Source organism: Calliphora vicina, chromosome 5 (genome assembly GCF_958450345.1).
Source record: "Calliphora vicina chromosome 5, idCalVici1.1, whole genome shotgun sequence".
Lineage (NCBI taxonomy): Eukaryota > Metazoa > Arthropoda > Insecta > Diptera > Calliphoridae > Calliphora > Calliphora vicina.
In genome coordinates, this window is record NC_088784.1 from 4,012,234 (window position 1) to 4,038,909 (window position 26,676).

Below are 26,676 nucleotides of genomic sequence, written 5' to 3' on the forward strand. Positions count from 1 at the left end.
TAACAAGAGCTAATAAAAAATACTAATAAGATTATTTTTAACAGCGAGGAAAAGAAAAATAGCAGAAATTAAAAAAGAATGGTAAAGATTCTTCAAATAAGTTTTCTTTTTTAACAATTTAAAAATAATAAATATGTGTATTAGAAATTGTGAGTTTTTTATTGTTTCTTTATCTTTTGTATAAATGTTTTATTACTTTTAGCTTAATTGTATTTAATTTAGCTTTTTGAAGTATTACAAATGTAATCAATTTGTTTTTAAAACTCCTATCAATATTAGTTTTACTTTATTACTCTATAACAATATTTCTTTAATAAAAAGCTTAAAAAAATTCCCTACTCTTTACATATATTTTTAACAGCAAATTGTTTATTTTTCTTCTGTTTTTTTTCTAATATATTTTTAGATTATTTTTTGCGCTGCTAAAGAACAACAACCAAACGAAAATAAATAGAATTGTACAACAAAAACGAAAAGATAAAATAACAGAAAGAAATTTAAACGTAACGGACAGTTGCTAGCAAACAGCAGCAATAATAATAACAACGGCAAAACAAATAAAATCAAATAAAATCACACAAAAACACAACAACAGCAACTAAATAAAAAAGCAAACAACACGAACACAACAGCAATAACAAAACAAGCACAAAATAATAACAATAACAAAAGCAGCAACAACAACAATTAGGAATAAATAAAAAAGAAGAAGAACATCATCGTGTCTATACAAATCGTATGTATTTTGCTTTCGTTCTTTTAATGTTATTGTTACAGAACAACAAAAAAACAGCAACAACAACAACAAGGTATTTATACCAATCTGAGTTGCTCACACACTAAACAAGCCAAACAACGAGCAGAGACAAATCAAAACAATTTGTACCAGGGAGCCATTAGGCACCGTTACATTCTCTCTCCACAATTAAGAACAAGAAGAAATTGCTCACTACCTTAAAACTCAAATAGAAAACAAAACCAACAATAACAACAATTATATGGAATACTTTTCTATATGAAAAAGAAAACAAAAAATACTCGTCGGTTGTACTTGTGAAAATTAATAGAAAATAATAATATTGAAAATTTTTAAACGGGAAAAAAGAAATTAAGAAAAAATTCATTAAATAAAGGTAATAAATAAAAGTTGTTGTAAATAAATTAAAAAATTAATTCAAAAACCAACCAAATAAATAATAAAAAATAAAGCAAAGAAAGAAATTTAAAAAAATAAAGAAAAATTGCCAAAAATAAAATTCATCCAAAATATTTAAAATAAAGTTTTGAGGCTAATAAAAAAAAGCTAAAAATATCTAATAGCATAAAATAAAATAAAATAAAATGTATTTATAACTTAACAAAGAAAAGGAAAAAGATAAATTAATATTATTTATTTAAAACGCAAATAGTGGTCAATTAAGAAAAATAAATAAAGCAAAACAAAATAAAAGAAAATCTGCTTTTAAAAAGTGTTTTAATAAATTTCTAGTGCAACAATCTCAACAAATTCCTTTTTCTATTTCTCGTAAGGATTAACAGCCCTCAACATAGGTACCCGTTTGCGTGAACATACTCTTCATAAAACCAAAATGATTTATATCGATGATTCAGAACCGGAAGGGGGTAAGTAACACCTAACCAATCAATATAAATTCAATCAATCAAGTGCAAAAGTCCCCATAAATACCTCTAATCGTACAAACTCATATAGATACTTGACAAATAATGTAAAAATAAAACATTTCGTATATAGTTAGAAAATTAGTACTGATAATGATAACAGGCGGCCTAGCAGCACCATAAAATTTCATTATTGAATAGCGATATAACGAATTTAACACCGAAACCATAAAAAAAGTGTTAGAAAACTGAAACAATTTATAAAACTCAGTTTTAGAGATAGTGCCAAAAACGTGCCGGCCAAATAACCTTGAACTTATCTAGACATTTTGTCGCCAGCTGGAGGTCATGGTTGTTGTTTTTCAAGATGTGATGACAAACTCAATTTTTGGTGGGATTTAAATGAAATAAAAATTAGCTTTATGGCGCCTGTTGTAAAATATTTTGCAGAATATAATTATAAAAAAAAGTTGGCTTGCCATGAACTTTTTTTATTTTACAAAAAACAAAAATATTTTTTGGTAAAAATTAAATTTTAATAAAAAACAAATTTTATTACAATTTGCTGATTTATCTATGAAAAATATTGTTGGTCAACAAAATTATTGTTGAAGAAAAATATTGGTTGAGGAAATTTTCCGTCGAAGGTTATAAGAGCACACTAAATTTTTGTGTATAACAGTATTTTCTATAGAAATTTTTATGTAAGCCAATATTTTCTATAGAAAATATTCTTTAAACATTTTTTTCTATGGAACATTTTCTGTTTTACAGTTTGCTCTTCAGACAATTTTGTGTATAACAGTTTCCTCTAGAAAACTTTATGTATAATAGTATTTTCTATAAAAATTTTTCTGTATAACAGTTTTTTCTAAAGAATATTTTTGGTATAACAGTTTTTTCTATAGAAAACTTTCTGTATAATAGTTTTTTTCAATAAAATACCTTTTGTATAACAGTTTTTTCTATAGAAAATTTCTGTATAACAGTATTTCCTATAAAAAATTTTCTGTATAACAGTTTATTTCTGTATAGAATTCAATGTATAACAGTTTTTTCTTTAGAAATTTCTCTGTATAACAGTTTTTCTATAGAAAACTTAAAGTATAACAGTTATTTATACAAATTTTTCTGTACAACAGGTTTTTCTAAAGAATATTTTCGGTATAATAGTTTTTTTGTAGAACGCTTTCTGTATAACAGTTTTTTTTATAGAAAATTTTATGTATAACAGTTTATTTCTGTATAAAATTCTCTGTATAACAATTTTTTCTATAGAAATTTCCCTGTATAACAGTTTTTCTATAGAAAACTTAAAGTATAGCAGTTTTTTCTATATAAAATTTTCGATATAACAGTTTTGTCTATAGAACATGTTGTGTATAACAGTTTTTTCTAGAGAAAACTTTCTGTATTAGAGTTGCTTATATAGAAAACGTTCTGTATAACAGTTTTTTATATAGAAAATCATCTGTGCATGTGTTTTATAGAAAGCATTCTGTATAATAGTTTCTTTTCTATATAAAACTTTCTGTATAAAAGTTGTTTCTATAGAAAATTCTCTGTATAACAGTTTTTCTATAGAAATCTTTATATACAACAGTTTTTTTAATAGAACATTTTCGGTATAATAATTTATTATGACAAACTGAGTATAACAGATTTTTCTATAGAAAACTTTTGTATAACAGTTAACTTAAACGTTTGCTATATTGAAAACTTTTTGTATAACAGTTTTTATATAAAGAAACCTTTAAGTGTAAAAGTGTTCTGTAATACGTTTTCTGTATAACAGTTTTTCTATAAAAAACTTTCTGTATAACAGTTTTTTCTACAGAAAATTCTCTGAATAACTGCTTTTTTTGTAGAAAATTCTCTGCATAACAGTTTTTCTATAGAAAATGTTCAGTATAACAGTTTTTAATACATAACATTTTCTACACAACAGTTTTTTTTATAGAAAATGTTCGGTATAACAATTTTTTGAGACTAACTGTGCATAAAAGATTTTTCTATAGAAAACTTTCTGTATAAAAGTTATATATTAAAAATGTTTTATATAACAGTTTTCTATATTGAAAATTTTCTGTATAACAGTTTTTTTCTATAGAAAATAGTATGCATTACAGTTTTCTCTATAGAAAATTTTCTGTATTACAGTTTTTCTATAGACATTTTTGCGTATAACACTTTTTTCTATAGCAGAGTCAACCATGTATAAAAGATTTTTCTATCGAAAACTTTCTGTATAACAGTTATATATTAAAAATGTTGTATATAACAGTTTTCTATATTGAAAATTGTCTGTATAACAGTTTTTTTTTCTATAGAAAATAGTCTGCGTTACTGTTTTCTCTATAGAAAATTGTCTATTAATATAAGATTTGGATATGTATCATATCTGAAACCTGATTTAAACTTACATACTGTTCCGAAATTGTACTTGAATTCAACAGCTGATTTCAAGTAGCATTATGCTTTCAAACAGCAGTGCCTCTCAAACTGTAACATATCTGTGGTCATTATTAACATTGAATAAAAGCTTTGAGTTGATCATTGATCGTAGGTATGGTAACGCTGAATGTTTGCTGTGAAAGTTGTAGAAAGTTCACCAGAGATGGCGTGTGTATTCGAAAGCTCTAGAATATACGAGCTTTGATAGTTGAAGAACAATCTAGAGTGCAGATGGCAGTATTATAAATAGTGGCAGAGGTTGCAGTCGTGAGTGAGTTTATCAGAGACGCTATTCGAATAAACATCAACTGAGTACCTTAAAGTGTGCTGTATTTTTCAAGTGAATTCGTGTACATTATAAAGTGTGTCTGTATTTCTGGGAATTTATAAACGTGTATAAAAAACATTGAGTGACTATTTAATTCTGTTGTTGTACATTTTAAAATAAATAAAGAGTTGTTACAATTTTCAAACTACTGAACGGCTTTTATTTGCAATCAAAAGTATCCGGTTTATTTAAAGGAAATAAACCAACGTTTTGAAAAGGTTAAAACGTAACAATACTGATAAACGAACATCGTTATAATTACATTATTATACATTGAGAATTACACATAGAGCGGAAACTAAAAAAAAACCAAACTCGTATGTGAGTTTTTTTTGTTTTTATAGTTTTTTTTTAACTAATACAATCTCATCATTTAGGGTTTCGACAACTGAGTGAGGTCTTTGACAGGAGAGTTTCCGAACTATGTGAATTTAACTATGGTTTTTACTTCTTAGGAATTTGGCGAATGAATATTGTAGAAATTACAAATGGAACTACAAACTTACGATTCATCTTTTTGTCTTTTTCTTCCATTTTTGCAACATACATTAAAATTTTCCACAACTTTTAAAGAGTAAGATTGCATTATACTTTAATAAAAACATCTGAACATAACATTCAGTTCATTATTCCTAAAGATTTGCCAAAATATCTGTTTGCAAAAATATTCTTTCAAACCTACCTCAACCACTCTTAGTGTAGCTGCAATATGTTGCAACTTAAATACATTTTCACATAACAACAACAACAAAAAATAATTGCTCGATCAAATGTAAAATGCAATTACACTTAAATTTGAATTTCTTACATAAATATTTGCATTTTTCCAAAAAATGAAATTTGTATATTTGAAAATCAATATGGAAAACTTGAATAAATATTTCACTATTGTTAAATTTCATGTGAAATACATATACATCATGAGGATGATGATGATGAAGGCAAATATTGGAAATATAACACAAAAACTACTACAATACATACTCTTCTATTTCTGACTAAGAAAGAAATTTAAAACTCAAAAATGAAACATTTTTTGAAACTATTTCTTTACAATCATAAATACAAAAGAATTATTGAGGCTTTTATGCAAAACAAAACAATTGTTATTCAATTTTAATGAGAAAATTACGAAATAGCTGGTGTTTAGTGAAGAAAATTGTTTATGATGTTACAGCTTTAATTGATAAAAGAAATTATTTAATTAAAATTGTATGAAAATTACAAGGGATTGAGCTAAACATAAATAAATTAAATAGTTTTGTTAAATTTTTATCTTTTGCATAAATTTGCAATTTGTTGAGAAATCCTGGCAATAAAATCTTTAAAATGTTTTTGTTTATTTTTTTAAACTTTTTTTAATAAATCCCTTTGTAATAATAAATTATTTTAACAAATCACCTGGGTATATCTTTAGCACATAATTTACTACACCTTGTTGTACTCAAACTCATACATAAAATAACAATAAATAAGAAAATAAGATACAAACAAATGAATACGACAATAATATAATTTCCAAAATTGTAGCAAACAACTAAACAAAACTCAGATTAGTGGCGTAACATCCATTTTAAAACAATAAAACAGCCATTAAGTGGCAAAATAAAGAATTTCTAAAAAAAAAAAAAAAAAAAAAAAAACTTTCACAAACATTTTCTTAAGGCCCTTAACAGCCATAAACCAAGAAAAAAAAACATAAAGAAAATAAACCTTTTTATTTCTTAAGAAACCAAACAAAAAATAAGCGCCAAAAATATTTATTTGTTTCTTTCTTTCTTTTGGCCAACAAATTGTATGTGTTAAAGCCAATTTCCGTTTTATTTGTTTATGAAAATTTTTGTATTGCTGCCTCTTTGATTTAATACTTTTAACAAAAGAATTTTTGAAAAAGTTTTTTTTCCAGAAAAAGAGTTGGCTTAAAACCAGGAAGGAAGGATGTATGAAAAGACAATAAATTGTTTTGCATACTTTTGATTAAAAAGTTTAATAAATTTTAAATTTCTAAATATATAAACACATGAGCAAAAACATGCAAAATAACTTATTCATATCATCCTATACCCAAGAATTAAGTAAAGACATGGCATTATTGATTATCATAATTTGTCAACGCTACTAAATACCTTTTGCATTACCAGGATGTTGTTTGGTAATGATTGGTAATAATCTATCTTTATGAACCCATCAACCATCAATAATAAATAGCAATATGTAATATTAATCACATTTAGCTAAGTATATCGTACGTAGTATATGTTTTTATCGCATTGTGTGTGTGTAAATCACGCTCACGTCCATAATCATAAACCAAAATTAACAAGATTCAGCTAGAATATTTACCAAGCCCATAGAAAGTTCGGTATTTAAAGTCATCACTCTTGGTCCACTGAACAAAAAGTTATAAAGCAAAATGTAAGACAACCTTAAAAAGTAATGATTTTTAAACAAAACTAATTTCAACCTTAATAATGATGATTTAATTGTTGTTATAATATATATATGTATTTGAGTTTAAAACATGTATTGTGATTTTGAGTGTTGTTGCTTTTTTTACTGTTGCACAGTGGTATGAGAAAAAAAAAAGATGGAAATAAATCTGTAACTTCTAAATCCTTCGTCCGATTTGAATGGAATTTCACATGCGTAAAGAGAAAGTGTTGTCGAGTTTAAGTTTTGAATTTGGACCTCATCACCCCACCACGAGCGGGACCAGGGGTCCCTAAAGTAGGACACCTCGCACACTGTGGTAAATCACAAATCTAGCTGGACAAAATTAAAAATAAATGTCTGGCAACATTCCTTCTGATCATTTAATGAGCTTCTCAATACAATAGGGAACTGTAATTCATATTTTGTTTTTTTGGTTTTTAGCTCCGATTAGGAAAAACTAAGCTTTAAAGTCAGTTGTTGTCAACAGGTACATTAAGATTTCAAAGAGAAGTGAATTTTTTGTGTGACTTTGGTTTATGATTAAAAAAGCTACGGTGATTTTATTGTCATCATTTTTTTATATTATTATTAAGCTCTATTTCAGGGAAATATGCAACAATTTTCATTTAATTATTTCCATTGTAACTATTAAAAAAAACTATTTTTTGTGAGAAGATCAGAAATTGGAAAAAATAAAATATTTCCTTTTTTCAAGTAGAGTTAAAGCTGTTTATTCCGCATAGTTCCGCTGTAAAACTATATTTGGGTTAATCTGTCAAGTGTTCACTTTAAGGTAAATCAAAAAAATCTTGCACATTTTTGTGACCGCCATACATTTTTTTTTCACTTTTCCAGTATGACCTACACAAAGAAAAAATAAAATATTTCCTTTTTTCAAGTAGAGTTAAAGCTGTTTATTCCGGATAGTTCCGGTGTAAAACTATATTTGAGTTAATCTTTCAAGTGTTCACTTCAAGGTAAATCAAAAACATCTTGCGACCGCCATACATTTTTTCACTTTTCCAGTATGACTTTTTCACGAAAGAAAATTTTTGAAGAATGGGTAAAAACTCCCAAAATACATTGCGAAAAAAAAGTTGGTTTTTTATAATCGTTTATATATTTGAACTAATTTTTTATATGATTCATAAGTGAGAAGTGAACCCAATGTGATTTATTAATTTTGATCTACTTTGCGATCTACCACACTGTGCCTCGGGTATGTTCAATTTTAAAAATGATTCTATTTCTTCGTTTGTGTTCCGATTTCAAAAAACTTACATATGTAGAATCTCTTCATCGGGCTCTACATAAAACCTCGTCATAGCTATCAATTATCTTTTATAGCTTAGGAGATATTCGCATTTGAAAATTAAATTAAAGATTTTTACCCACCCTACTCCAGTTTTCTGATGACCGCGGTTCCAAATATTTCCCGATTTTCTCTACTTTTTTTTATAGGATTAACAACAGATGTATATATCAAATAAAGAAAGAGTCCAAAGTTACATGCATTTGAATTTAAAAAAATAAAAAAGGCGATGAAAGCTTATAAAAATGTATATCAATGTATAAAAAAAATTTTGTTCTTAACAAGATATGGTTTTAATTTTTCAAATCGGATGAAAACTGCAAAAGTTATTCAACTTTTTATTAATAACTTTTTTAGTATTTTCTCCCCCAACAAAAACAAAATATTTGCAAAATTTTTAAAATTATTTGAACTTTTTTCGAAAAAGTTTAATAACTTTTGCAAATATAAACCGCTTTTAATAAGTAATGTCACGTTTTTGCCTATTATAAAATTGTCTTTAAAACACTGAGCAAAAAAAAATTGGTTTTCATAGAAAAAATTTAAAATAACTATTATTGAATTTGAAAAATTACGAAGAAAATAAAATTCTAAACTTTTTATAAAAACTTAAACAATTTTTGGATTATACATTTTATGCCTACATAATGAAAGCTCAATTATTCAACTATTCATAGTTGTTTAAAATTTTGAAATTGGTTTAAAAATGTGTGAGTTAGAGGTACTAAAGTACTACGACCTACCCTAAAACAGTTTTTTCAAAATAACTCAAAATTTTAAGGCTGTTTCAAAATCTTTGAATCACCTAAGCCTATAACCCCCACTAGGTAGCTTTTCAAGTTCTGACAAAAAGTGTAATTTTGTAGCAGAGTGTAATTCTCGATATAATGAATTTTTTGATTTAACGAATGCTCTTGACAACATATCATTGTTTAACCGGAAAATGCCAGTACTTTATAAAATCTACTAAATTCATTACCAAGAAGTAGTTGAGTAATGAAGGCTTATTATCTATACTGATCAATTTAACAATTTGAAATAATGTATAGCACTTAAATAATATAATTCTAATTAAGTTATTAATATCCTGCATATATAAATGTAGTTATATTGTATAAAATGTGTGTGTAAATCACTCTCACGTCCAAGATATTTAAACGAAATTATTAAAATTCAGCCAAAATGTTTTTCATAGTCCTAGAATGTTCTTTATTTAAAATCATCACAATCTCTTCAGTGCAAAATAAATTATAGACGAAAATATAAGACAACCTTGAAAAAAAAAATATATGTTTTAACAAAATAAGTAGCAACATTAATACTCCAGCTAAGTTGGTTGTTGTAATATGTAATGACTTTAGTCACTAGACAACAATGCACTAAATTTTAATGTGTTGTTGTAATTTTTACTGTTGTTGTAATTTTATTTAGCTGCCTACTTCTTTATGTGTGTGTAAATCATGACTCTAGCCAAAATATTTAACCCAAGTTAATGATATTCATCAGAAATATTTGCTATTCTTCTAGGTTGTTTGGTATTTAAAATCAGCAAAATCGCAGCAATAGGAAAAAAGTTATAAAACAAAATGTAAGACATCATTAATTTTTTTTTGGATAATTTAACAAAAAACATATCAAAATGAATACTATTGCTTAGCTTGTTGTTGTAAATTGCTTTTATGGAAGGCTTCTAGCAGTTGCCATTACAATATGGACAAATGCTTTAGCTTTGAAGAACAGAGTACCCGAAATAGGCTTGATTCGTTCTTGGCCTCAAAAGATAAGCAATTATCTTGGCTCGGAATTCATATGTTGTCAGAAAGATGCGAAAAGGTCATAGCTAACAATGGCCAATACTTGGGATAAATTTATATTGTGCAAATATTAAAAAGAAAATTCTAATAATTTGAAAAATTCCCGGATTTTTAAGTCATATCATTTTATTAATTTGAATTTAATTTATACATGCTTATACAGTGAGCCTCAAAAGTGAGTATACACCGAAAATTATTTGATTTTTTTTTTAAGATAATGAAAATCCTAAAATTTATCCATCGTTTAAAATTTTAAAGTTTCGGTTTATTGGAGATTGGGTTGAATAATAGATCCGGTTGTGAAAAAAAAGATTAAAGTCACACTATAACGATTTTCGTAATCTTAAAAAAATCGCTGGTGTTTACTCATTTTTGAGGCTTTGTGTATATTTTACGGCACTAATTTAACTATTACTTTTTATTACTAAGCAATAAATTGTATATATTTTGTATACTTAATAATTGGCAAGTAATCAACAAATCAAAAATTTTTAAGTAAATTTAACAAAATTTGTTTGTATAAAAACAAAACAAAAAATCCTTCATTATTTAGACGAATTTTTTATAAATAAAAATTTGCAATAATTAACAAAAATTACACATAAAAATTAATGCAAATGTAAACAATCAAAAATATTTAAACGCATTTCAAAAGAGCGGGTAAATGAACGAACGCATGCAGCCGACATTTTGAATGACACATTTCTGCACACATAACAACAAAAGTAGGAAGTGAGTGTTAGAAGACATTGTAGGGGTGTTTAAATAGTTTTTGCTTTATTTATTTGTTTGTTTTTTTTCAAAAGGCCTTACTCAATGTTAAATGACAAATGCAAAAAAAAAAAAAAAATTTTGTAAATAAAACAAATTGTAGAAAATGCTTTTAAATGACAAAATTTTTAGTTATAAAGAATAACAACACTCATCCTCTTAAAATTTTGTATAAATTTTCATAAAAATTCTTTTAAGATGACACAACTTTTGTGTGTGGCGAGCAAAAACTATTTAGAAATTATTAAAAGAAATTATTTGTTTATTACTTGTCGTTGTTAATAAACATTTTAATTGTTGCTCTAACAGAAACACGTGTTTCTTATAGGAAATTTATTATTTATTTTTTTTATTTTTATAAATATGTTTTATTTTTATAACAGTATTTGTTGTGGCAGAGAGATTTTATGATTATAAACACCTTGAAAAAGTATTAATTTCAAATGCTAAATGAAGAAATATTTATGTAACAAAGGAAACAAATCTTTAAAAGACCTTTAGAAATAAAAGAAATAAAGTCAAAATGTAGAAGCTGTGAAGTTCCAATTAAATATTGCTGCCTTTTAAAAACCACATTACTTTTGCTCATTAACGTCATCATTATTTAACAACTCAATATTTTGTTGCCATATTTTAGACTGCACAGTGTTTGTATTTGAATAAAAAGTACACAAAATAATAAATGAATTGCGTTTTAAGAACAATTAACACAGAAATTACCATAAAAGGCAATATATGACAAAAATAATATAGTGTTACGTTTGACCTTTTTAAAACGTAGGTTTATTTCCTTTAAATAAACCGGATAATTTTGATTGCAAATAAAAGCCGTTTAGTAGTTTAAAAATTGTAACAACTCTTTATTTATTTAAAATGTACAACAACAGAATTAAATAGTCACTCAATGTTTTTTATACACGTTTATAAATTCGCAGAAATACAGACACACTTTATAATGTACACGAATTCACTTGAAAAACACAGCACTCAGTTGATGTTTATTCGAAAAGCGTCTCTGATAAACTCACTAACGACTGCAACCTCTGCCACTATTTATAACAGTGCCATCAGCACTCTAGATTGCTCTTTAACTGTCTAAAGCTTTCTAATACATACGCCATCTGTGGTGTACTTTCTACAATGTTCATTAACTGAATATTCGAATTCGAATATAGGATCGCAGCAAACAGCGTTGTCATACTTACAATCAATGGTCAACTGAAAGCTTTTATTCAATGTTAATAATGCCCACAGATATGTTAAAGTTTGCTATTACAGCACTGCTATTTGAAAGCATTATGCAACTTTTAAATCAGCCATTAAAATCGTTATATTTGAATTCAAGTACAATATCGTAACAATAGATTTTATAACCTTCAGCACTTGCAAAATTCACATTGAACTATAAAACTTAACCACTGTTTGACAAATAAATTTTTGTTTGATCCAAGATGACTTTGACATGAGCAAATGACATCAACTTTTAAAATAATGATTGAATGATTGATATTTTCTAAACTAAATCTTGTTTATTTAAATAAACATTTGTTCTAAGGTTCGAAATATTACTTTTTTTTCCTCAAATATTTCATTAATATGAATATGACTTTAGAAATATTCATATCTGGCCTCAGCAAGTATAAATAATTTTGATTTTTATAAAATTCTAAGTTTATTTAGCTGCCTACTTCTATGTGTGTGTGTAAATCATGACTCTAGCCAAAATATATAACCCAAGTTAATGATATTCACCAGTAATATTTGTTATTCTCCTAGGTTGTTTGGTATTTAAAATCAGCAAAATCGCAGCAATAGGAAAAAAGTTATAAAACAAAATGTAAGACAAAATTAAATTTTTATTCATAATTTACCAAAAAACAAATCAAAATGAACTCTATTGCTTAGCTTGTTGTTGTAATGTATATACAAGTTTAAAAACATGAAGGCATATGTTGTAGTTTTGATTGTTGTTGTATTTTTTAATACGGATAAATTTAAAAAGCCACAATAACATATTCAATGTTTAAAGGCTTGATTGGATGTGTAAAAGTCCAATAATAATGAAAAAAGAATAATTTGTATAATTCTACTTATAAATGGTGAGTGTTAATGATTCATTATGAAAATTAATTAATTTTAATCTGTTTTATAATGAAATCTTTAAATATATTTCAGTTTGATTTAAAATTTTATAGTGATGGCCAAGGATCTTGAATTTTTTGGGTTTTAAATTTAAAAAAAAATCCGACTTTAGTTTTCTTACCACTGTCTCCAGACTGACAATAAAAATTATGAACATTTTAAAGATTTGTTTATTTTAATTTGCTTTTGGAAATTTAAACATGCTTATTAGGGAGGTCACCCAAAAAAAAAGTTTGAGAACTAAAAGAAGATTTAATTTAAGTAATTTTTAGTTTTTTTAAACTTTTCTTCTATTAGTTCCATAGGAATCACATATAATTTTTGTAGCGTATGAAAGGTCCATTAAAAGTGTACTGAATTATATGATAGACATGTCCAAGCAGGATCAAACAAGCCTTTTTTCACCAGGGTTTAGAAATTAGTTTTTAGAAATTACATTACTTTTTCAGGATTTTCTGGTATTTGTTCTAAAGGATTAATATATTAATTTAGTACAATATGAAAGCTAATTGAAATCCATATTGAAACATTTACAAAAAGTTCTTTACAAAATCGATTTTTTTGCTATTTGTTTCAAAAGAATCAAATAAAATTTTAGTGTCATTTGAAATTGCCAAAACGCAAAAACAATTTGGAAATTTATTTACGCTTTTATTAGGATTTTCACAGGTTACCAAAAGGCATATTAAATGCTATTAGAAACAATTCCAAAATCACCGATTTTTTTTTGATTTTTTTTTTAAAAAATTTAGAAATTTCTTAACTTTTTTAATACAATTTTTCAGTTGTTTCTTTCAAAAGAACTGCATATAAAAATATAATTCTAAGAAAGTTTTTTGAATTGTGCATTGAATGACATAAAATAAATCTCCAAGCAGAATCAACCAATCCCGATTTGTATACCCCTTAATTTCTACATTTTTCATTTCCGACCCTATAAAGTATATATATTCTGGATCCTTATAGATAGCGGAGTCGATTAAGCCATGTCCGTCTGTCTGTCTGTCCGTCTGTCTGTTGAAATCAATTTTCTGAAGACACCAGATATCTTCGGGATCCAAATCTTCAATAATTCTGTCAGACATGCTTTCGAGAATTTTACTATTTAAAATCAGCAATATCGGTCCACAAATGGCTGAGATATGAGGAAAAAACCAAGACAACATCGATTTTTGACCTACAATGGGTCAAAATCGGGAAAAAAAATTTTAACCCGAATTTTTTTTTTCACAAAAAAAATTGAAAAAACAAAAAAAAAAAATTTAATTTAAAAAAAATTAAAATAGCAATCGTAAAAATTTTTTTTACAATAAATTAAAAAAACAACTGGAAAAAAAATTAAATTTTATTTACCTAAAAATATTTAAAATTTTTAAGTATAATTTGGTATATAAATTCGGCACAGCCGAATATAGCACTCTTACTTGTTTTTTTTATTTTTCCAAAAATGTTTTTGAAAATTTTTTACGCCTTTATTTGGATTTTTCAGCCATTTGTTGCAAAGGAATCATATACAAATTTGGTATCATATGAAAGGTCTTTTAAAGGTAAAATGAACGGCAGAAAAAAATTTTCCAGAAGGATCAACCAAGGCTGATTTATTTAATTTTTCGCAAAGCTTTTAAAAATTTATTTAACCTCTAATTTGGATTTTTAAGGATATTCTGCTATTTGTCCAAAAGAAACCATATACAAGTTTGGTATTATATGAAAGGCATTTGAATGATGTACAGAATAACATGAAAGAAGTTCTCAAGCAAAATCAATCAAAACAAATTTTTTGAGATTTTCCACAAACATTTTTGAAATTTCTATACTTTTTTATTAGTATTTTTTAGGTTTTTCGGCTACTTGTTCTAAAGAAATCATATATAAGTTTCGTATCAAATGAATGGTTTTTTAAAGGTTTAGAAAATTTCCAGAAGGATTTTTTTTAATTTTTCACTAAGCATTTAGAAATTTATTCACTCTTTTTTTTGGATTTTTCAGGATTTTCTGCTATTTGTTCCAAAGAAACTATATACAAGTTTGGAATCATATGAAAGGTATTTGAAAGATGTACTGAATGACATGAAAAAAATTCCCAAGCAAGATCAACTCAACCCGATTTTTTAGGATGTTTCACAAAAATTTTGAAATTTCTATACTATTTTATAGATTTTTTTAGAGTTTTTAGCTATTTCTTCCAAAGGAACTATACACAAGTTTGATATCATATGAATGGTCTTAAAAGGTATATTAAAACACATGAAAGAAATTTTCAAGAATGATCAACCAACCCGATCTTTTAAGATTTTTCAAAAAATGTTTGAAATTTCTATACTATTTTATTTTGATTTTTTAGTTTTTTTCTGCTACTTGTTCCAAAGGTATCATATACTACTTTGATGTCAAATGAAAGGTAATTGAAAGCTTTATTAAATGGCTTAAAACAAATGTCCAAGTAAGATCAGCCTCGAATCAGCCTCGAATTTTTTTTATTTTTCACATACATTTTTTTAAATTTCTTTACTCTTATAAGATTTTTTGCTATTTTCTACAAAGTGGTAGTATACATATTTCATATCAAATAAAAGGTCCTTAAAGTGAGTATTAAACGGCATAAATTAAATTTCAAAATAAGATGAAACATGACCTCATTTTTTTAATTTTTCACAAAAATATTCGAAATTTTGTTACTCTTTCTTTAGAACTATTTAGCTTGTTCTATTATTTCTTCCAAAGAAACCATATACAAATTTGATATCAAATGAAAGCTAATTGAAGGACTTATTGAATGGTATAAGAAATGTTTTCAAAAAGATCCAAACTATTACAAAATTATCTAAATTTTCAAAAATATTTTTAAAATTTTTGACATATTTTTTTGAAGTTTTTGTTCCACAAACCCTCAATTTCATTTCTAGAGTAATTGAGGGTTTTCCATTTTCTGAAATCTGTTCTAGTTCATATTTATAAAACAAATACAAAACTATGATTTTGACTAAAATGAAAAGCAGATTTTTACAGTAAACATTTCAGGCTACCAGTTTTAGCAATGCAAAAATGGAAAAATAATAAAAAAATAATATAAACTGCGTAGCGTTTTGCTTGTATGCAGATATACCCAGAGTATCTGGTGGGAATCGAACTCGCAACCCTGATATTGATAGTCCATAGAAAAATCGAAATTTTAATAAGGAATTCTGAAAACTTGCTAATGATTGATCTTGCTCGAAAATATTTATCATCTTATCTGATGCTGCTTTCAAAATAGTTCCATGTGTTAATAAAAGTGCATATGATTTCTTTGAAACAAAAAAAATTAAAAAAAAAACTTCTTGGTTCAAAAAAAAAATTAAATTTTAGATGAAAACATTTAAATCTTTTAATTTCAACCAAAACAACTAAGAGAGCTATATTCGGCTGTGCCGAATCTTATATACCCTTCACCAAATTATACTTCAAAATAAAAAATTTAAATATTTTTAAGTGAACAAAATTTCTTTCTTCAGTTTTTTTCATTTTTTGAAAAAAAAAAAAATTTCAAATTGTTATTTTTAAATTTTAAATTTTTTGAAAAATTTAAAATTTTTTTTTTAATTTTAGTTTATTTTTTTTAAATTTTAAAAATTTCTTTTTGTTTTTTAAATTTTTTTTTGTTGAAAAAAAAATTCGGGTTAAAAAATATTTTTTCCGATTTTGACCCATTGTAGGTCCAACTTACTATGGTCTTTGAAATATCTATCATTAGGTAAAAAAAATAGGTCAAAAATCGAGGTTGTCCTGGTTTTTTCCTCATATCTCAGCCATTTGTGGACCGATTTTGCTGATTTTAAATAGCAAACTTCTCGAAAGCATGTCTGACAGAATTATTTTGATCCAGAAGATATCTGGGGTCTTCAGAAAATTTATTTCAACAGACAGACAGACGGACGGACATGGCTTAATCGACTCCGCTATCTATAAGGATCCAGAATATATATATTTTATAGGGTCGGAAATGAAAAATGTAGAAATTACAAACTTATATATACCCTTCTCACGAAGGTGAAGAGTATAAAAAAACCAACCACCCTACTATCAATATAAAAACAACAAACAATAACGTGAATGGAAAAAATCCTAATTTATGATATAAATTTCTTGTACAATATAAAAAAAAAATCTTAATACATTTCTTGTTTTCGTCTCGTAATAAATTCTTGACAGAAAACGAATTAAAAACATTTTACAAAATAAATAAATAAAATTAAAAAAACAACAACACACTGAATACATTTTTAACCAAAAAAAACCAAATATACATATATACAAATGTATCTAGTAGTTAAATGTGGTTATCCATGATATTTAACCTTCACCTGATGAAAATTAAAATAATAAAGTTCAATAGCAAGAAGAAAACCTCCATACAGACATGATTGATGAATATTGGTCGTTTTACACACCAATACACATAGACACTCTCTAGCTCTCTCTCTCAGTCTTCCACTCCCTGTCTTTCTCTTAGCCTTTTTTCCCCACTACTAATGATGATGTCTATTGGTGGGTGTTTATGACGTCAGTATAAAAATAAATTTTTATTTATTTAGATACAAAAAATATTTGAAATGATGTTTCTATAAGAAAAAATAATAATAATAATCAAATACCTATAAATGCCCGCCTCTCATCAACAAGTAACAAAACGGAAACTTTATAAATATCAAATTTGAAATATGTATATGAATTTTAAATTAATATTAATTATAGGAATTCAAGGAATTGTGTTAAATCATAAAAATATTTATTAGAATTTAAATAAAAAACCAAAGCTTAAAAATATAACAACAGATTAAGCACCAGTTTCTCTCAGTCTAACTAACGATTTTGACTCTAAATGCTGCTAGTTAAACTAAATTTTTTTTATAAAATCTAAAAATATAACCAGACATTGAGCAAATATGAATAATCCTCATAATTGTTAAAAAATAATATATGAAAATCATTTTATAAATATTTATTCATAAAATAAATAAATAAATTTTTTAAATCTTTAAAACAACAACATATTTTGTTGTCACTATTATGCTGCATGGAGTGTTTATGATTTTTATTTTTTTTTTGTTCATGGAATATTTTAAATGGAAATAAATATACACGAAACAAAATCTCAAACTAAATATCATGGAATATTTTACCAGGCCGAATATTTATAGTATTTAGCAGCCTGCCTGCATAGACATGTTTAACACTTGTTGCAAAAATTTCAAAAAAAAATAAAAAATAGTGACAAATTTGTTAAATTAATGCCAAATGAAACAACTAGTTTTAATTTATGCCAATTATTAAAGCATATTTGTTTGTCATAGAGTTTTTCTGAATGCCTAAACTAATGACTTTAAAATTTAAATACAGAGAGAGTTATAGCGATGTTTTTCATAAAAATACATTAAAATCCAGATAAAATTGTATTTATATATTTAAATAAGCTCTAACTAAAACAATTAATAAAAAAAATACGCTCGCCTCAACACTGATGACCATTTACCCATTCAAGAGTAAATATTCACACATTCAGCTTTTGTTACTGTTATTTTTTCATACAAATTACAACAACAACCAAAATTACAGCAACATGCCTGTTCATATCTATACAGTAAGCTTCTAAGAATAACAACAACAATATATGTATAAGCAACAGTGTTAATATTGAAACTAAATTTCTTGAAACAAATCATATTTTTTCAAAGCTGTATTACGTTTTGGTTCATAACTTTTGTTGTAGCTAAAAGAATTTAATAATTTTAATTACCAATCTACCTAGGATACTGGTAAATATTTTAGTTAAATTTCTTTAACTTCGGATGTGTATTTCGAACGTGAGCGTGATTTACACAAACATTTAGAAAATTTTTAGGAATTTTAAAATTCTTCTCATTTTTATTGGGTGTATAGTATAACTTTAAAAAGTAGATTAATTGTCTAATTTTTATCTTTTATCCAAAGTATAAATCATTGTTAGCTATGACCTTTTCCCATCTTTCTGGCAACATATGGATTCCGAGCCAAAAGAGCTCTCTCTTTTGGAGCTTAGTCGGATGGTACACGGTCTGAACTATAAGGCGGGTGAAGCTCAACTTCAAAACCACTTCATTCTAAATAGTTTATAACAGGTATTGCAACTTGTGGCCTAGCGCAGGGTTGTCAGATTTTTTTACCTCCATCGCCAAAAGCTAAACGAAAAATCGCCAAATATCGCCAAAATAATTTTTTTGAGTTTTTTATGTAAAACACATACTTACTAATTTTATGTATTATAAAGTCAATTTATTTCGGTTTAAATCTAGTGCATTAGTTATTTATATTAAATTGATATCAAAAGTATATATTGTATCAGAATTATTCTTTTTTAACATTTTATCTGTAGGCTGAAATGAATTGCAATAAAATTTACATTCATATAACTTAATATTCTTATTAACGCATCTAAAAGTTCATATTGAAATTCCCTTTCTAAGCAAGCGTTGCTGGTTGGTAAAATTAACATATTAAGAACGGCCAATGCTAAGTCTTTAAAGTGAAATGTTCCACCTGCATCTCAATAATTGTAAACCTGTGGCCAAAAATCTAACAAATTTTGTTGGAATTTCAACTTTAAAGATCTGAGTCCAATTGATATATGCTAATTTTGACCATTGCAATTCATATTCCCCTGCAGATACTTTTGGATTGAAAAATAAAGTTAATGAATTTTGAACTACCGTAATTTCCCTTTCATTTCAAAATTGAAAATTCATTATATTTTCTGGTAACAATTTAAGCATTTCTTTTAAAAGCTTTTTAAGTACAAAGCTATTTTCTTTTAAAATTTCTAGATCACATTCCACCATTTTTATATTTTGTAATTCCATTTCAAATTCTGTGCCAAAATCGATAGATTCATGATTCCAAAGAATCCGTCGAACCAATAGCCAATTTTAATGAGCATATTAAGTTATCAATATTTCCATTATTATGAATTATTATTATTATCCGTTATTATTATTAAAAATTACGGCTTCAACATTTTAGAAGAAAAAATTAATATTGTTGAAACTATTTTATCATGTATGCTACCTGCATCCATATGATCTGATTCTAAATAATTAACATAGATCACTTATCACACATACAATCACTTATGCTTCGGGTTATCGTAATGGATCCATTATTTTCTTTTATAACGTTCAAGCAGCATTTCAGACATTCAATGTCTCTTAGCTTCAATTCGTATGGAACCCAATTTCCCTGCTTTTGGATGAACGCTTCTGCTTGCAAACGTAGTGAAATTGCTGATTGAGTAGCTCTCAATGATTTGGCAAGTTCTTGTTGAGTTTGCCAATAATCTTCATGGAATAGTGCCTACAATTCCATGTGATGGTCTGGTCATATTTCAGTAGCTCATAATAGATAATAACCTTTTGTTCCCACCAAATAAAGAGAATTACCTTAGCAACATGGATATTAGCCTTTGCTGTCGATTCGGCTGGTTGGCCGGGCTTCACATATCATCACTTAAGCTTCTTGTTATCGTAATGAATCCATTTCTCATCGCTAATAATGATTCGGTGTAAAAAAGATTTTCTTTTATAACGTTCAAGCATTATTTCGGACATGCAAAATTATCTTTCAAAGTCTCTTTTGAAATTGCTGATTGATTGCAAGCTCTTGTTGAGTTTGACAACAATCTGCATGCAGTAATGCCTCCAATTCTTGGTATTCAAACTTTTTTGGCTGGCCTGGGCGATCTTTGTCTTTCGTGTCAAAATTATCACTTCTGAACCGCACAAATCACATCTCGCACGTTGAAACCGATGGAACAGATTCACCATATGCTTTGGTAAGCCTTCGGTATGCTTCAGCGGCACTTTTTTCAAATTAAAGAAGTAAAGCAAAACTTCCCTCATATAACGCTTTATTTGGCTGAAAATTCGACATTTTCGAGGAAAAAAAACTTTTGTTGCTTACACTATAATATTCAATAATTAAGTGAGAATAAATTACAGATATATACCCTTCAAAATGATATATAAGTTATCAAAAACAAAAATAGCATTCAAAAGATACACCATCTATTGTAAATACACCCAATATCACATTTTTTTAAAGGTTGTCTTACATTTTAGTTCATAACTTTTTTTCTACTAAACCGAATTTGCAGATTTTTAATAGCAAACTTCTTAGGACAATAATAAACATTTTGGTTAAATCTCCTTAACTTTGGTTTTGTATTTTCACGTTGAGCGTGATTTACACAAACATATAAAAAGTTTTTCAGAATTTTAATATTTTTCTTATACATATTTTAAAGGAACTGTATGCTATTTTGAGCGGTAAAAAACACAAATAGCTTTACGTTACATATGAATCATACATATATAAAAGCTAAAATACATATATATGTACAATAAACTGATAAATTCACAAAAGATGACACTTCTTTTGAAATTTATTTTATGTCATTCGATACGTCTTTTAAATATCTTTCATATGGTACCAATATTTGATGTAGTTTCTGTGGAACAAATATGTATATGGAAAACAAGTAAGAAAGTATGGTCGGTCAAGCCCGACCATATAACACCCTTCACTAAGTAAAAGAGCAAAAACATTTTTCTTTTAAAATTTCAATAATTTATATTTTTGAGTGATTTTTTGAATTGGGCCTTATATGGGAGCTATGACGAATTATGGACCGATCACCATGAAATTAGTCGTGTGATTTATGTCTATATGAAAGTTAACTATGTTGAATTTTGTGTGTATATACAAATTTTTAAGCGATTTATGCACGTTAAAGTGATTTTCGGAAGCGGCTCTATAATGGGAGCTATGACTAATTATGGACCGATCGTAACAAAATTTGGTGACATGAATTTTGTGTATATAAAACTTATTTGTAGCGGAATTTGTGTAGATACATATATAAATTAAACATTTATGACCGATAAATTTCAATTCCGGAAGGACATTTGTATGGGAGCTAGGTGAAATAATGGACCGATTTCAGCCAGTTTCAATAGGCTTGATCCTTGGGCCGAAAAAAATAATATGTACCAAATTTGATCGAAATATCTTCTGTACTCTGCGCACAAGGTTTACATGGACAGCCAGCCAGACGGACGTACGGACATCGTTTAATCGACCCACTATGGTGGTGTAGGGTATAATTACTAAAATCTAAAAAAATTTAATTTTTATCTTTTAACCCAGCTCATCACTGGCTAATGCTAGAACACAAATAATGAAAAATAATTAAAAATGAAGTAAACATTCAGTTTATTTGAAAACATTAACAAATTGACTGACTTTCGAACAAACATGAGAAAAATCACAAAACCACTTGTTTTGAGAAATGCTATCTAAAAGCATAGTAAACCTTTACGTTTGTAAAGAACACGTACAATTTCTTTTCGGGACCACCCTTGTGTTAAAATAAAACTTTATAAAGTTTTTAACCTGCAACCTACAACCGTATCACGTTTTAAACAAACAATCAATCAAATTTAAAAGTTTTAGATTTATCTGTCCCACTGTGCCATGTCTTACAATACAAATTTAATAATAATTTTTAATTTATATTCGTTTAAATATTAACATTTTCTCAAATAAATTTATCTTTGAGTCGTATACTTAATATTTTTCTAGCAAATATTACTCATACTCTAGAAAATAACAAAAAATCTAAGAACACCAAAATGAAAAATAATCTTTTTTTTTACAAATAACTACAAACTAAAGCAGTGGCATTTCAAATTGTCAGCAAAAATAAAATAATTTTGATTTCCCTCTAGGAAAAAAAAAGTTTTAGCAAAAAAAATTATAACGAAAAAAAACACAAATCTACAAATTGACTCAGTCACATATCAAATTTGCAAACCAGCCAGTCAGACGTTGATAAAAACATGAAGTAAATTTTACTAAAAAATTCAGCAGCAACAAGAAATACAGGGGATATAAAGGAAACAATGGGATTTAACAAAATAGCACTGCCTAACCTGTTAAATAACTAAAAAACAAATTTAAAACCTGGAAAGGCAGTTTCGTTAGTCATTGAAGTATTAAAATAAGCAGTTTCTTAACTTTTTCTGTTCTTAAATTTTTAAATTTGTTACAAATAGTGCTAGTTTTTATCTAGCCACTGCTTTTTTGTATGCAGCTCATTGCAATTTGTGAAAAAAATATTAAAATTGTGTAAAAAACCACACGATTACGTGAGTGCGTGCATAACAAATGAGTTTAAACAACGACAGCAACAGCAACAGCTACATTACCAAATACATGATGAACCCTGCAATAGCAACAATTTAACATGAGAGGAACAACATTAATATCAACAACATTTTATAAACTTTATACAGTTTATAGCAGAGTTTTTATAAACAGCAAGAAGAATCTCACAATTACCGGGTGGTAAAATATCTATAAACAAACAAACAAAACAGTGGCAGGCAAATCTGCGGAAAAAATATGTTTAAATTGGAAACCTGGAAAAAATTCTAAAAGAAATTTGGGACTCTTAAGGCTAAATGTAAAACATTTTAAATTTTCTAACAATTCTTTTTAATTTTTTTAATGCCAAATTGACTCCCACTGCTGTATACCTTTATATTTAGGTCATTCATTCTTACATTGCTTCCACAACATGTATACAAATACTACTTGTATAAATATTGTGACCAAAAGGTAGTTTTGCAACAAAAAAAATGTAAAAAAAAAAAATTGAATTAACCATCAACCAGTTTTCAATTATAGTATTTTATACAAAAGATTTACACACATAAAAATATAAAAATATATTGCATTTTATGCAATTAAATGATTTTCATGATTTATTAATTGAATTTCAAGCACTTTTTTTTACAAACTACAACCTACAGCAACAAATTAAATATAAATGAAGTAAAATAATAACAACAAAAGAAAAAAACATACAGCAATTAATACATTCATTTAAACCGCAATAATCAATTATGAAAATCAGCCATTGCTCTTTAAATATAAAAATTAAACAAAAAATTATTATGTAGAATGACAAGAAATTTAAATATTGTATTAAATAAATAATAAGATTAAAAATATAAGAAAATATAAAAAAAAAACTTTGAAATCTTTAAACATTTTCTATTACTAAGCTTTTGCGTTGAAAACCGGAAATTAATTAATTGTTTGCCAAATAAACAATCGACCACAAAGTAGCAACAACAACAACAATAACATTTTAAACCGGATGTTTATCAATATAACAAAGAACATTTCCACTCTCTGTCTCTCTCTCATAAGTAAATACTCAACAAGAACTTGGTGCAATTACTTGTTTACTTTTCAAGAGTAAGAGTAAGTGTAGCATATTTATGGGCTAAAGTAAAATCAGTGTGTGTGTGTGGGTTGTGTTAGTAACAGTAGAACAGTCGGTGTATGTCAATAAAATTACTGATTGTTGGTTTAGAAATATTTCTCTAGTCTATCTCTTGGTTTTCTTTTTATTTTTTTGTTAAATGTCTTTGTCGTTTTGCTTTAATTCTTAAAGGTTGTCATGTTTACATTTGTGGTCAAAACATTTCATGATATTTTTTTTTTATTTTCAGAAGAACAGTGGGACTTTTAAACAAGATTATTTAAAATTTCAGACCTCAACAAAATAGCTATAACTTAATAGTTTACAAAACATTACAAAAAGGAAACTTATTTTTCGTAAAACTTTTTTAAATAAAAAATATTTATAATGTAAAAAAATTCAATTTTTTTTTTAATTTGTTAAAAAAAAATATTATGAAATAATTTTTTAATTCAAACATTTTTCATGGATTTTATTTTTATTAAAATTACTTTTTTAAAGGTATTTCTATCACTTTTGTTAGTGTTTGACGTAGTAGTTTGTTGGTTGGTAGTATTTCTACTACTATTTTAAAAGGTAGTAATCTAGTAGTATTTCTACTGCCTTTTTTTAAAAAAAGTGGTATTTCAATACCTTTTTAAAAAATGTTAGTACTTCTACTACTATTTTTAAAAAGGTAGTATTTCCACTACTATTTAAAAAAGTAGTATTTTTACTACATTTTTAAAAAATGGTAGTATTTCTACTACTATTTAAAAAAAGTAGTGTGGAAATACTTTTTTAAAAAAAAGTAGTACATCTACTACCTTTTTAAAAAAAAGTAGTATTTCTACTACCTTTTTAAAAAGGTAGTATTTCTACTACTATTTAAAAAAGTAGTATTTCTACTACTTTTTTTAGAAAAAAGTAGTATTTCTACTACCTTTTTTTAAATTCCTTTTCTACTACCTTTTTTTAAAAAAGTAGTATTTCTACTACCTTTTTAAAACGGTAGTATTTCTACTACTTTTTTTAAAGGAAAGTAGTATTTCTACTACCTTTTTTAAAAAGGTAGTCTTTCTACTACTTTTTTTAGAAAAAAGTAGTACTTCTACTACCTTTTTTTAAAAAAAAGAAGTATTTCTACTACCTTTTTTTTAAAAAAAATTAGTATTTCTACTACTATTTTCAAAAAATTAGTATTTCTACTACTATTTTCAAAAAAGTAGTATTTCTACTACTTTTTTTAGAAAAAAGTAGTATTTCTACTACTTTTTTTAGAAAAAAGTAGTATTTCTACTACCTTTTTTTAAATTCCTTTTCTACTACCTTTTTTTAAAAAAGTAGTATTTCTACTACCTTTTTAAAACGGTAGTATTTCTACTACTTTTTTTAAAGGAAAGTAGTATTTCTACTACCTTTTTTAAAAAAAAAGTAGTATTTCTACTACCTTTTTTTAAAAAAAGTAGTATTTTTAAAAAGGTAGTCTTTCTACTACTTTTTTTTAGAAAAAAGTAGTATTTCTACTACTTTTTTTTAAAAAAAGAAGTATTTCTACTACCTTTTTTTTAAAAAAAATTAGTATTTCTACCACTATTTTCAAAAAGGTAGTATTTCTACTACTATTTTCAAAAAGGTAGTATTTCTACTACTTTTTTAGAAAAAAGTAGTATTTCTACTACCTTCTTTTTAAAAAAAGTAGTATTTCTACTACCTTTTTTTAAAAAAATAGTATTTAAAAAAGGTAGTATTTCTACTACTATTTAAAAAAGTAGTATTTATACTACCTTTTTTTAAAAAAGTAGTATTTCTACTACCGTTTTTTTAAAAAAGTAATATGTATAAGTAAGTAGTATTTCTACTACCTTTTTTTAGAAAAAAGTAGTATTTCTACTACCTTTTTTTAATAAAAGTAGTATTTCTACTACCTTTTTTTAAAAAAAGTAGTATTTCTACTGCCATTTTTTAAAAAAGTAGTATTCCTACTACGTTTTTAAAAATGTAGTATTTCTACTACTTTTTTTAGAAAAAAGTAGTATTTCTACTACCTTTTTTTTAGAAAAAAGTAGTATTTCTACTACTTTTTTTAAATAAAAGTATTATTTCTACTACCTTTTTAAAAAAAGGAGTATTTCTTTTTAAAAAAAGTAGTATTTCTACTACTATTTTTTTTTAAAAAAAGTAGTATTTCTACTACTTTTTTTAAATAAAAGTATTATTTCTACTACCTTTTTTAAAAAAGGAATATTTGTTTTTAAAAAAAGTAGTATTTCTACTACTTTTTTTAAAAAAATTTTGTATTTCTACAAATATTTTAAAAAAGTAAAATTTGTACTACTATTTTAAAAAAGTAAAATTACTACTACTTTTTTTAAAAAGTAGTATTTCTACTACTAAAAAGGTAGTATTTTTACTACTATTTTAAAAAAAGGATTATTTTTACTACTATTTGAAAAAAATGTAGTATTTCCACTGCTATTTA

At 26.0% G+C, this 26,676-nt stretch overlaps 1 protein-coding gene across 2 annotated transcripts in view; it reads left to right on the plus strand.

Moving 5' to 3' along the window:
* The first annotated feature begins 406 nt into the window (after positions 1-406).
* Positions 407-26,676, plus strand: part of sqa (spaghetti-squash activator) — a 91,944-nt gene continuing 65,674 nt past the window's right edge. The window contains exons 1-2 of one of the 2 annotated variants that reach the window (XM_065510840.1): positions 407-1,133; positions 1,531-1,623. In XM_065510840.1, the coding sequence (XP_065366912.1) occupies positions 1,590-1,623 (34 nt within the window). In that variant the 5' untranslated portion in view covers positions 407-1,133; positions 1,531-1,589. The remainder of the gene's footprint in view (positions 1,134-1,530; positions 1,624-26,676) is intronic. The other variant, XM_065510841.1, reaches the window with a different exon arrangement.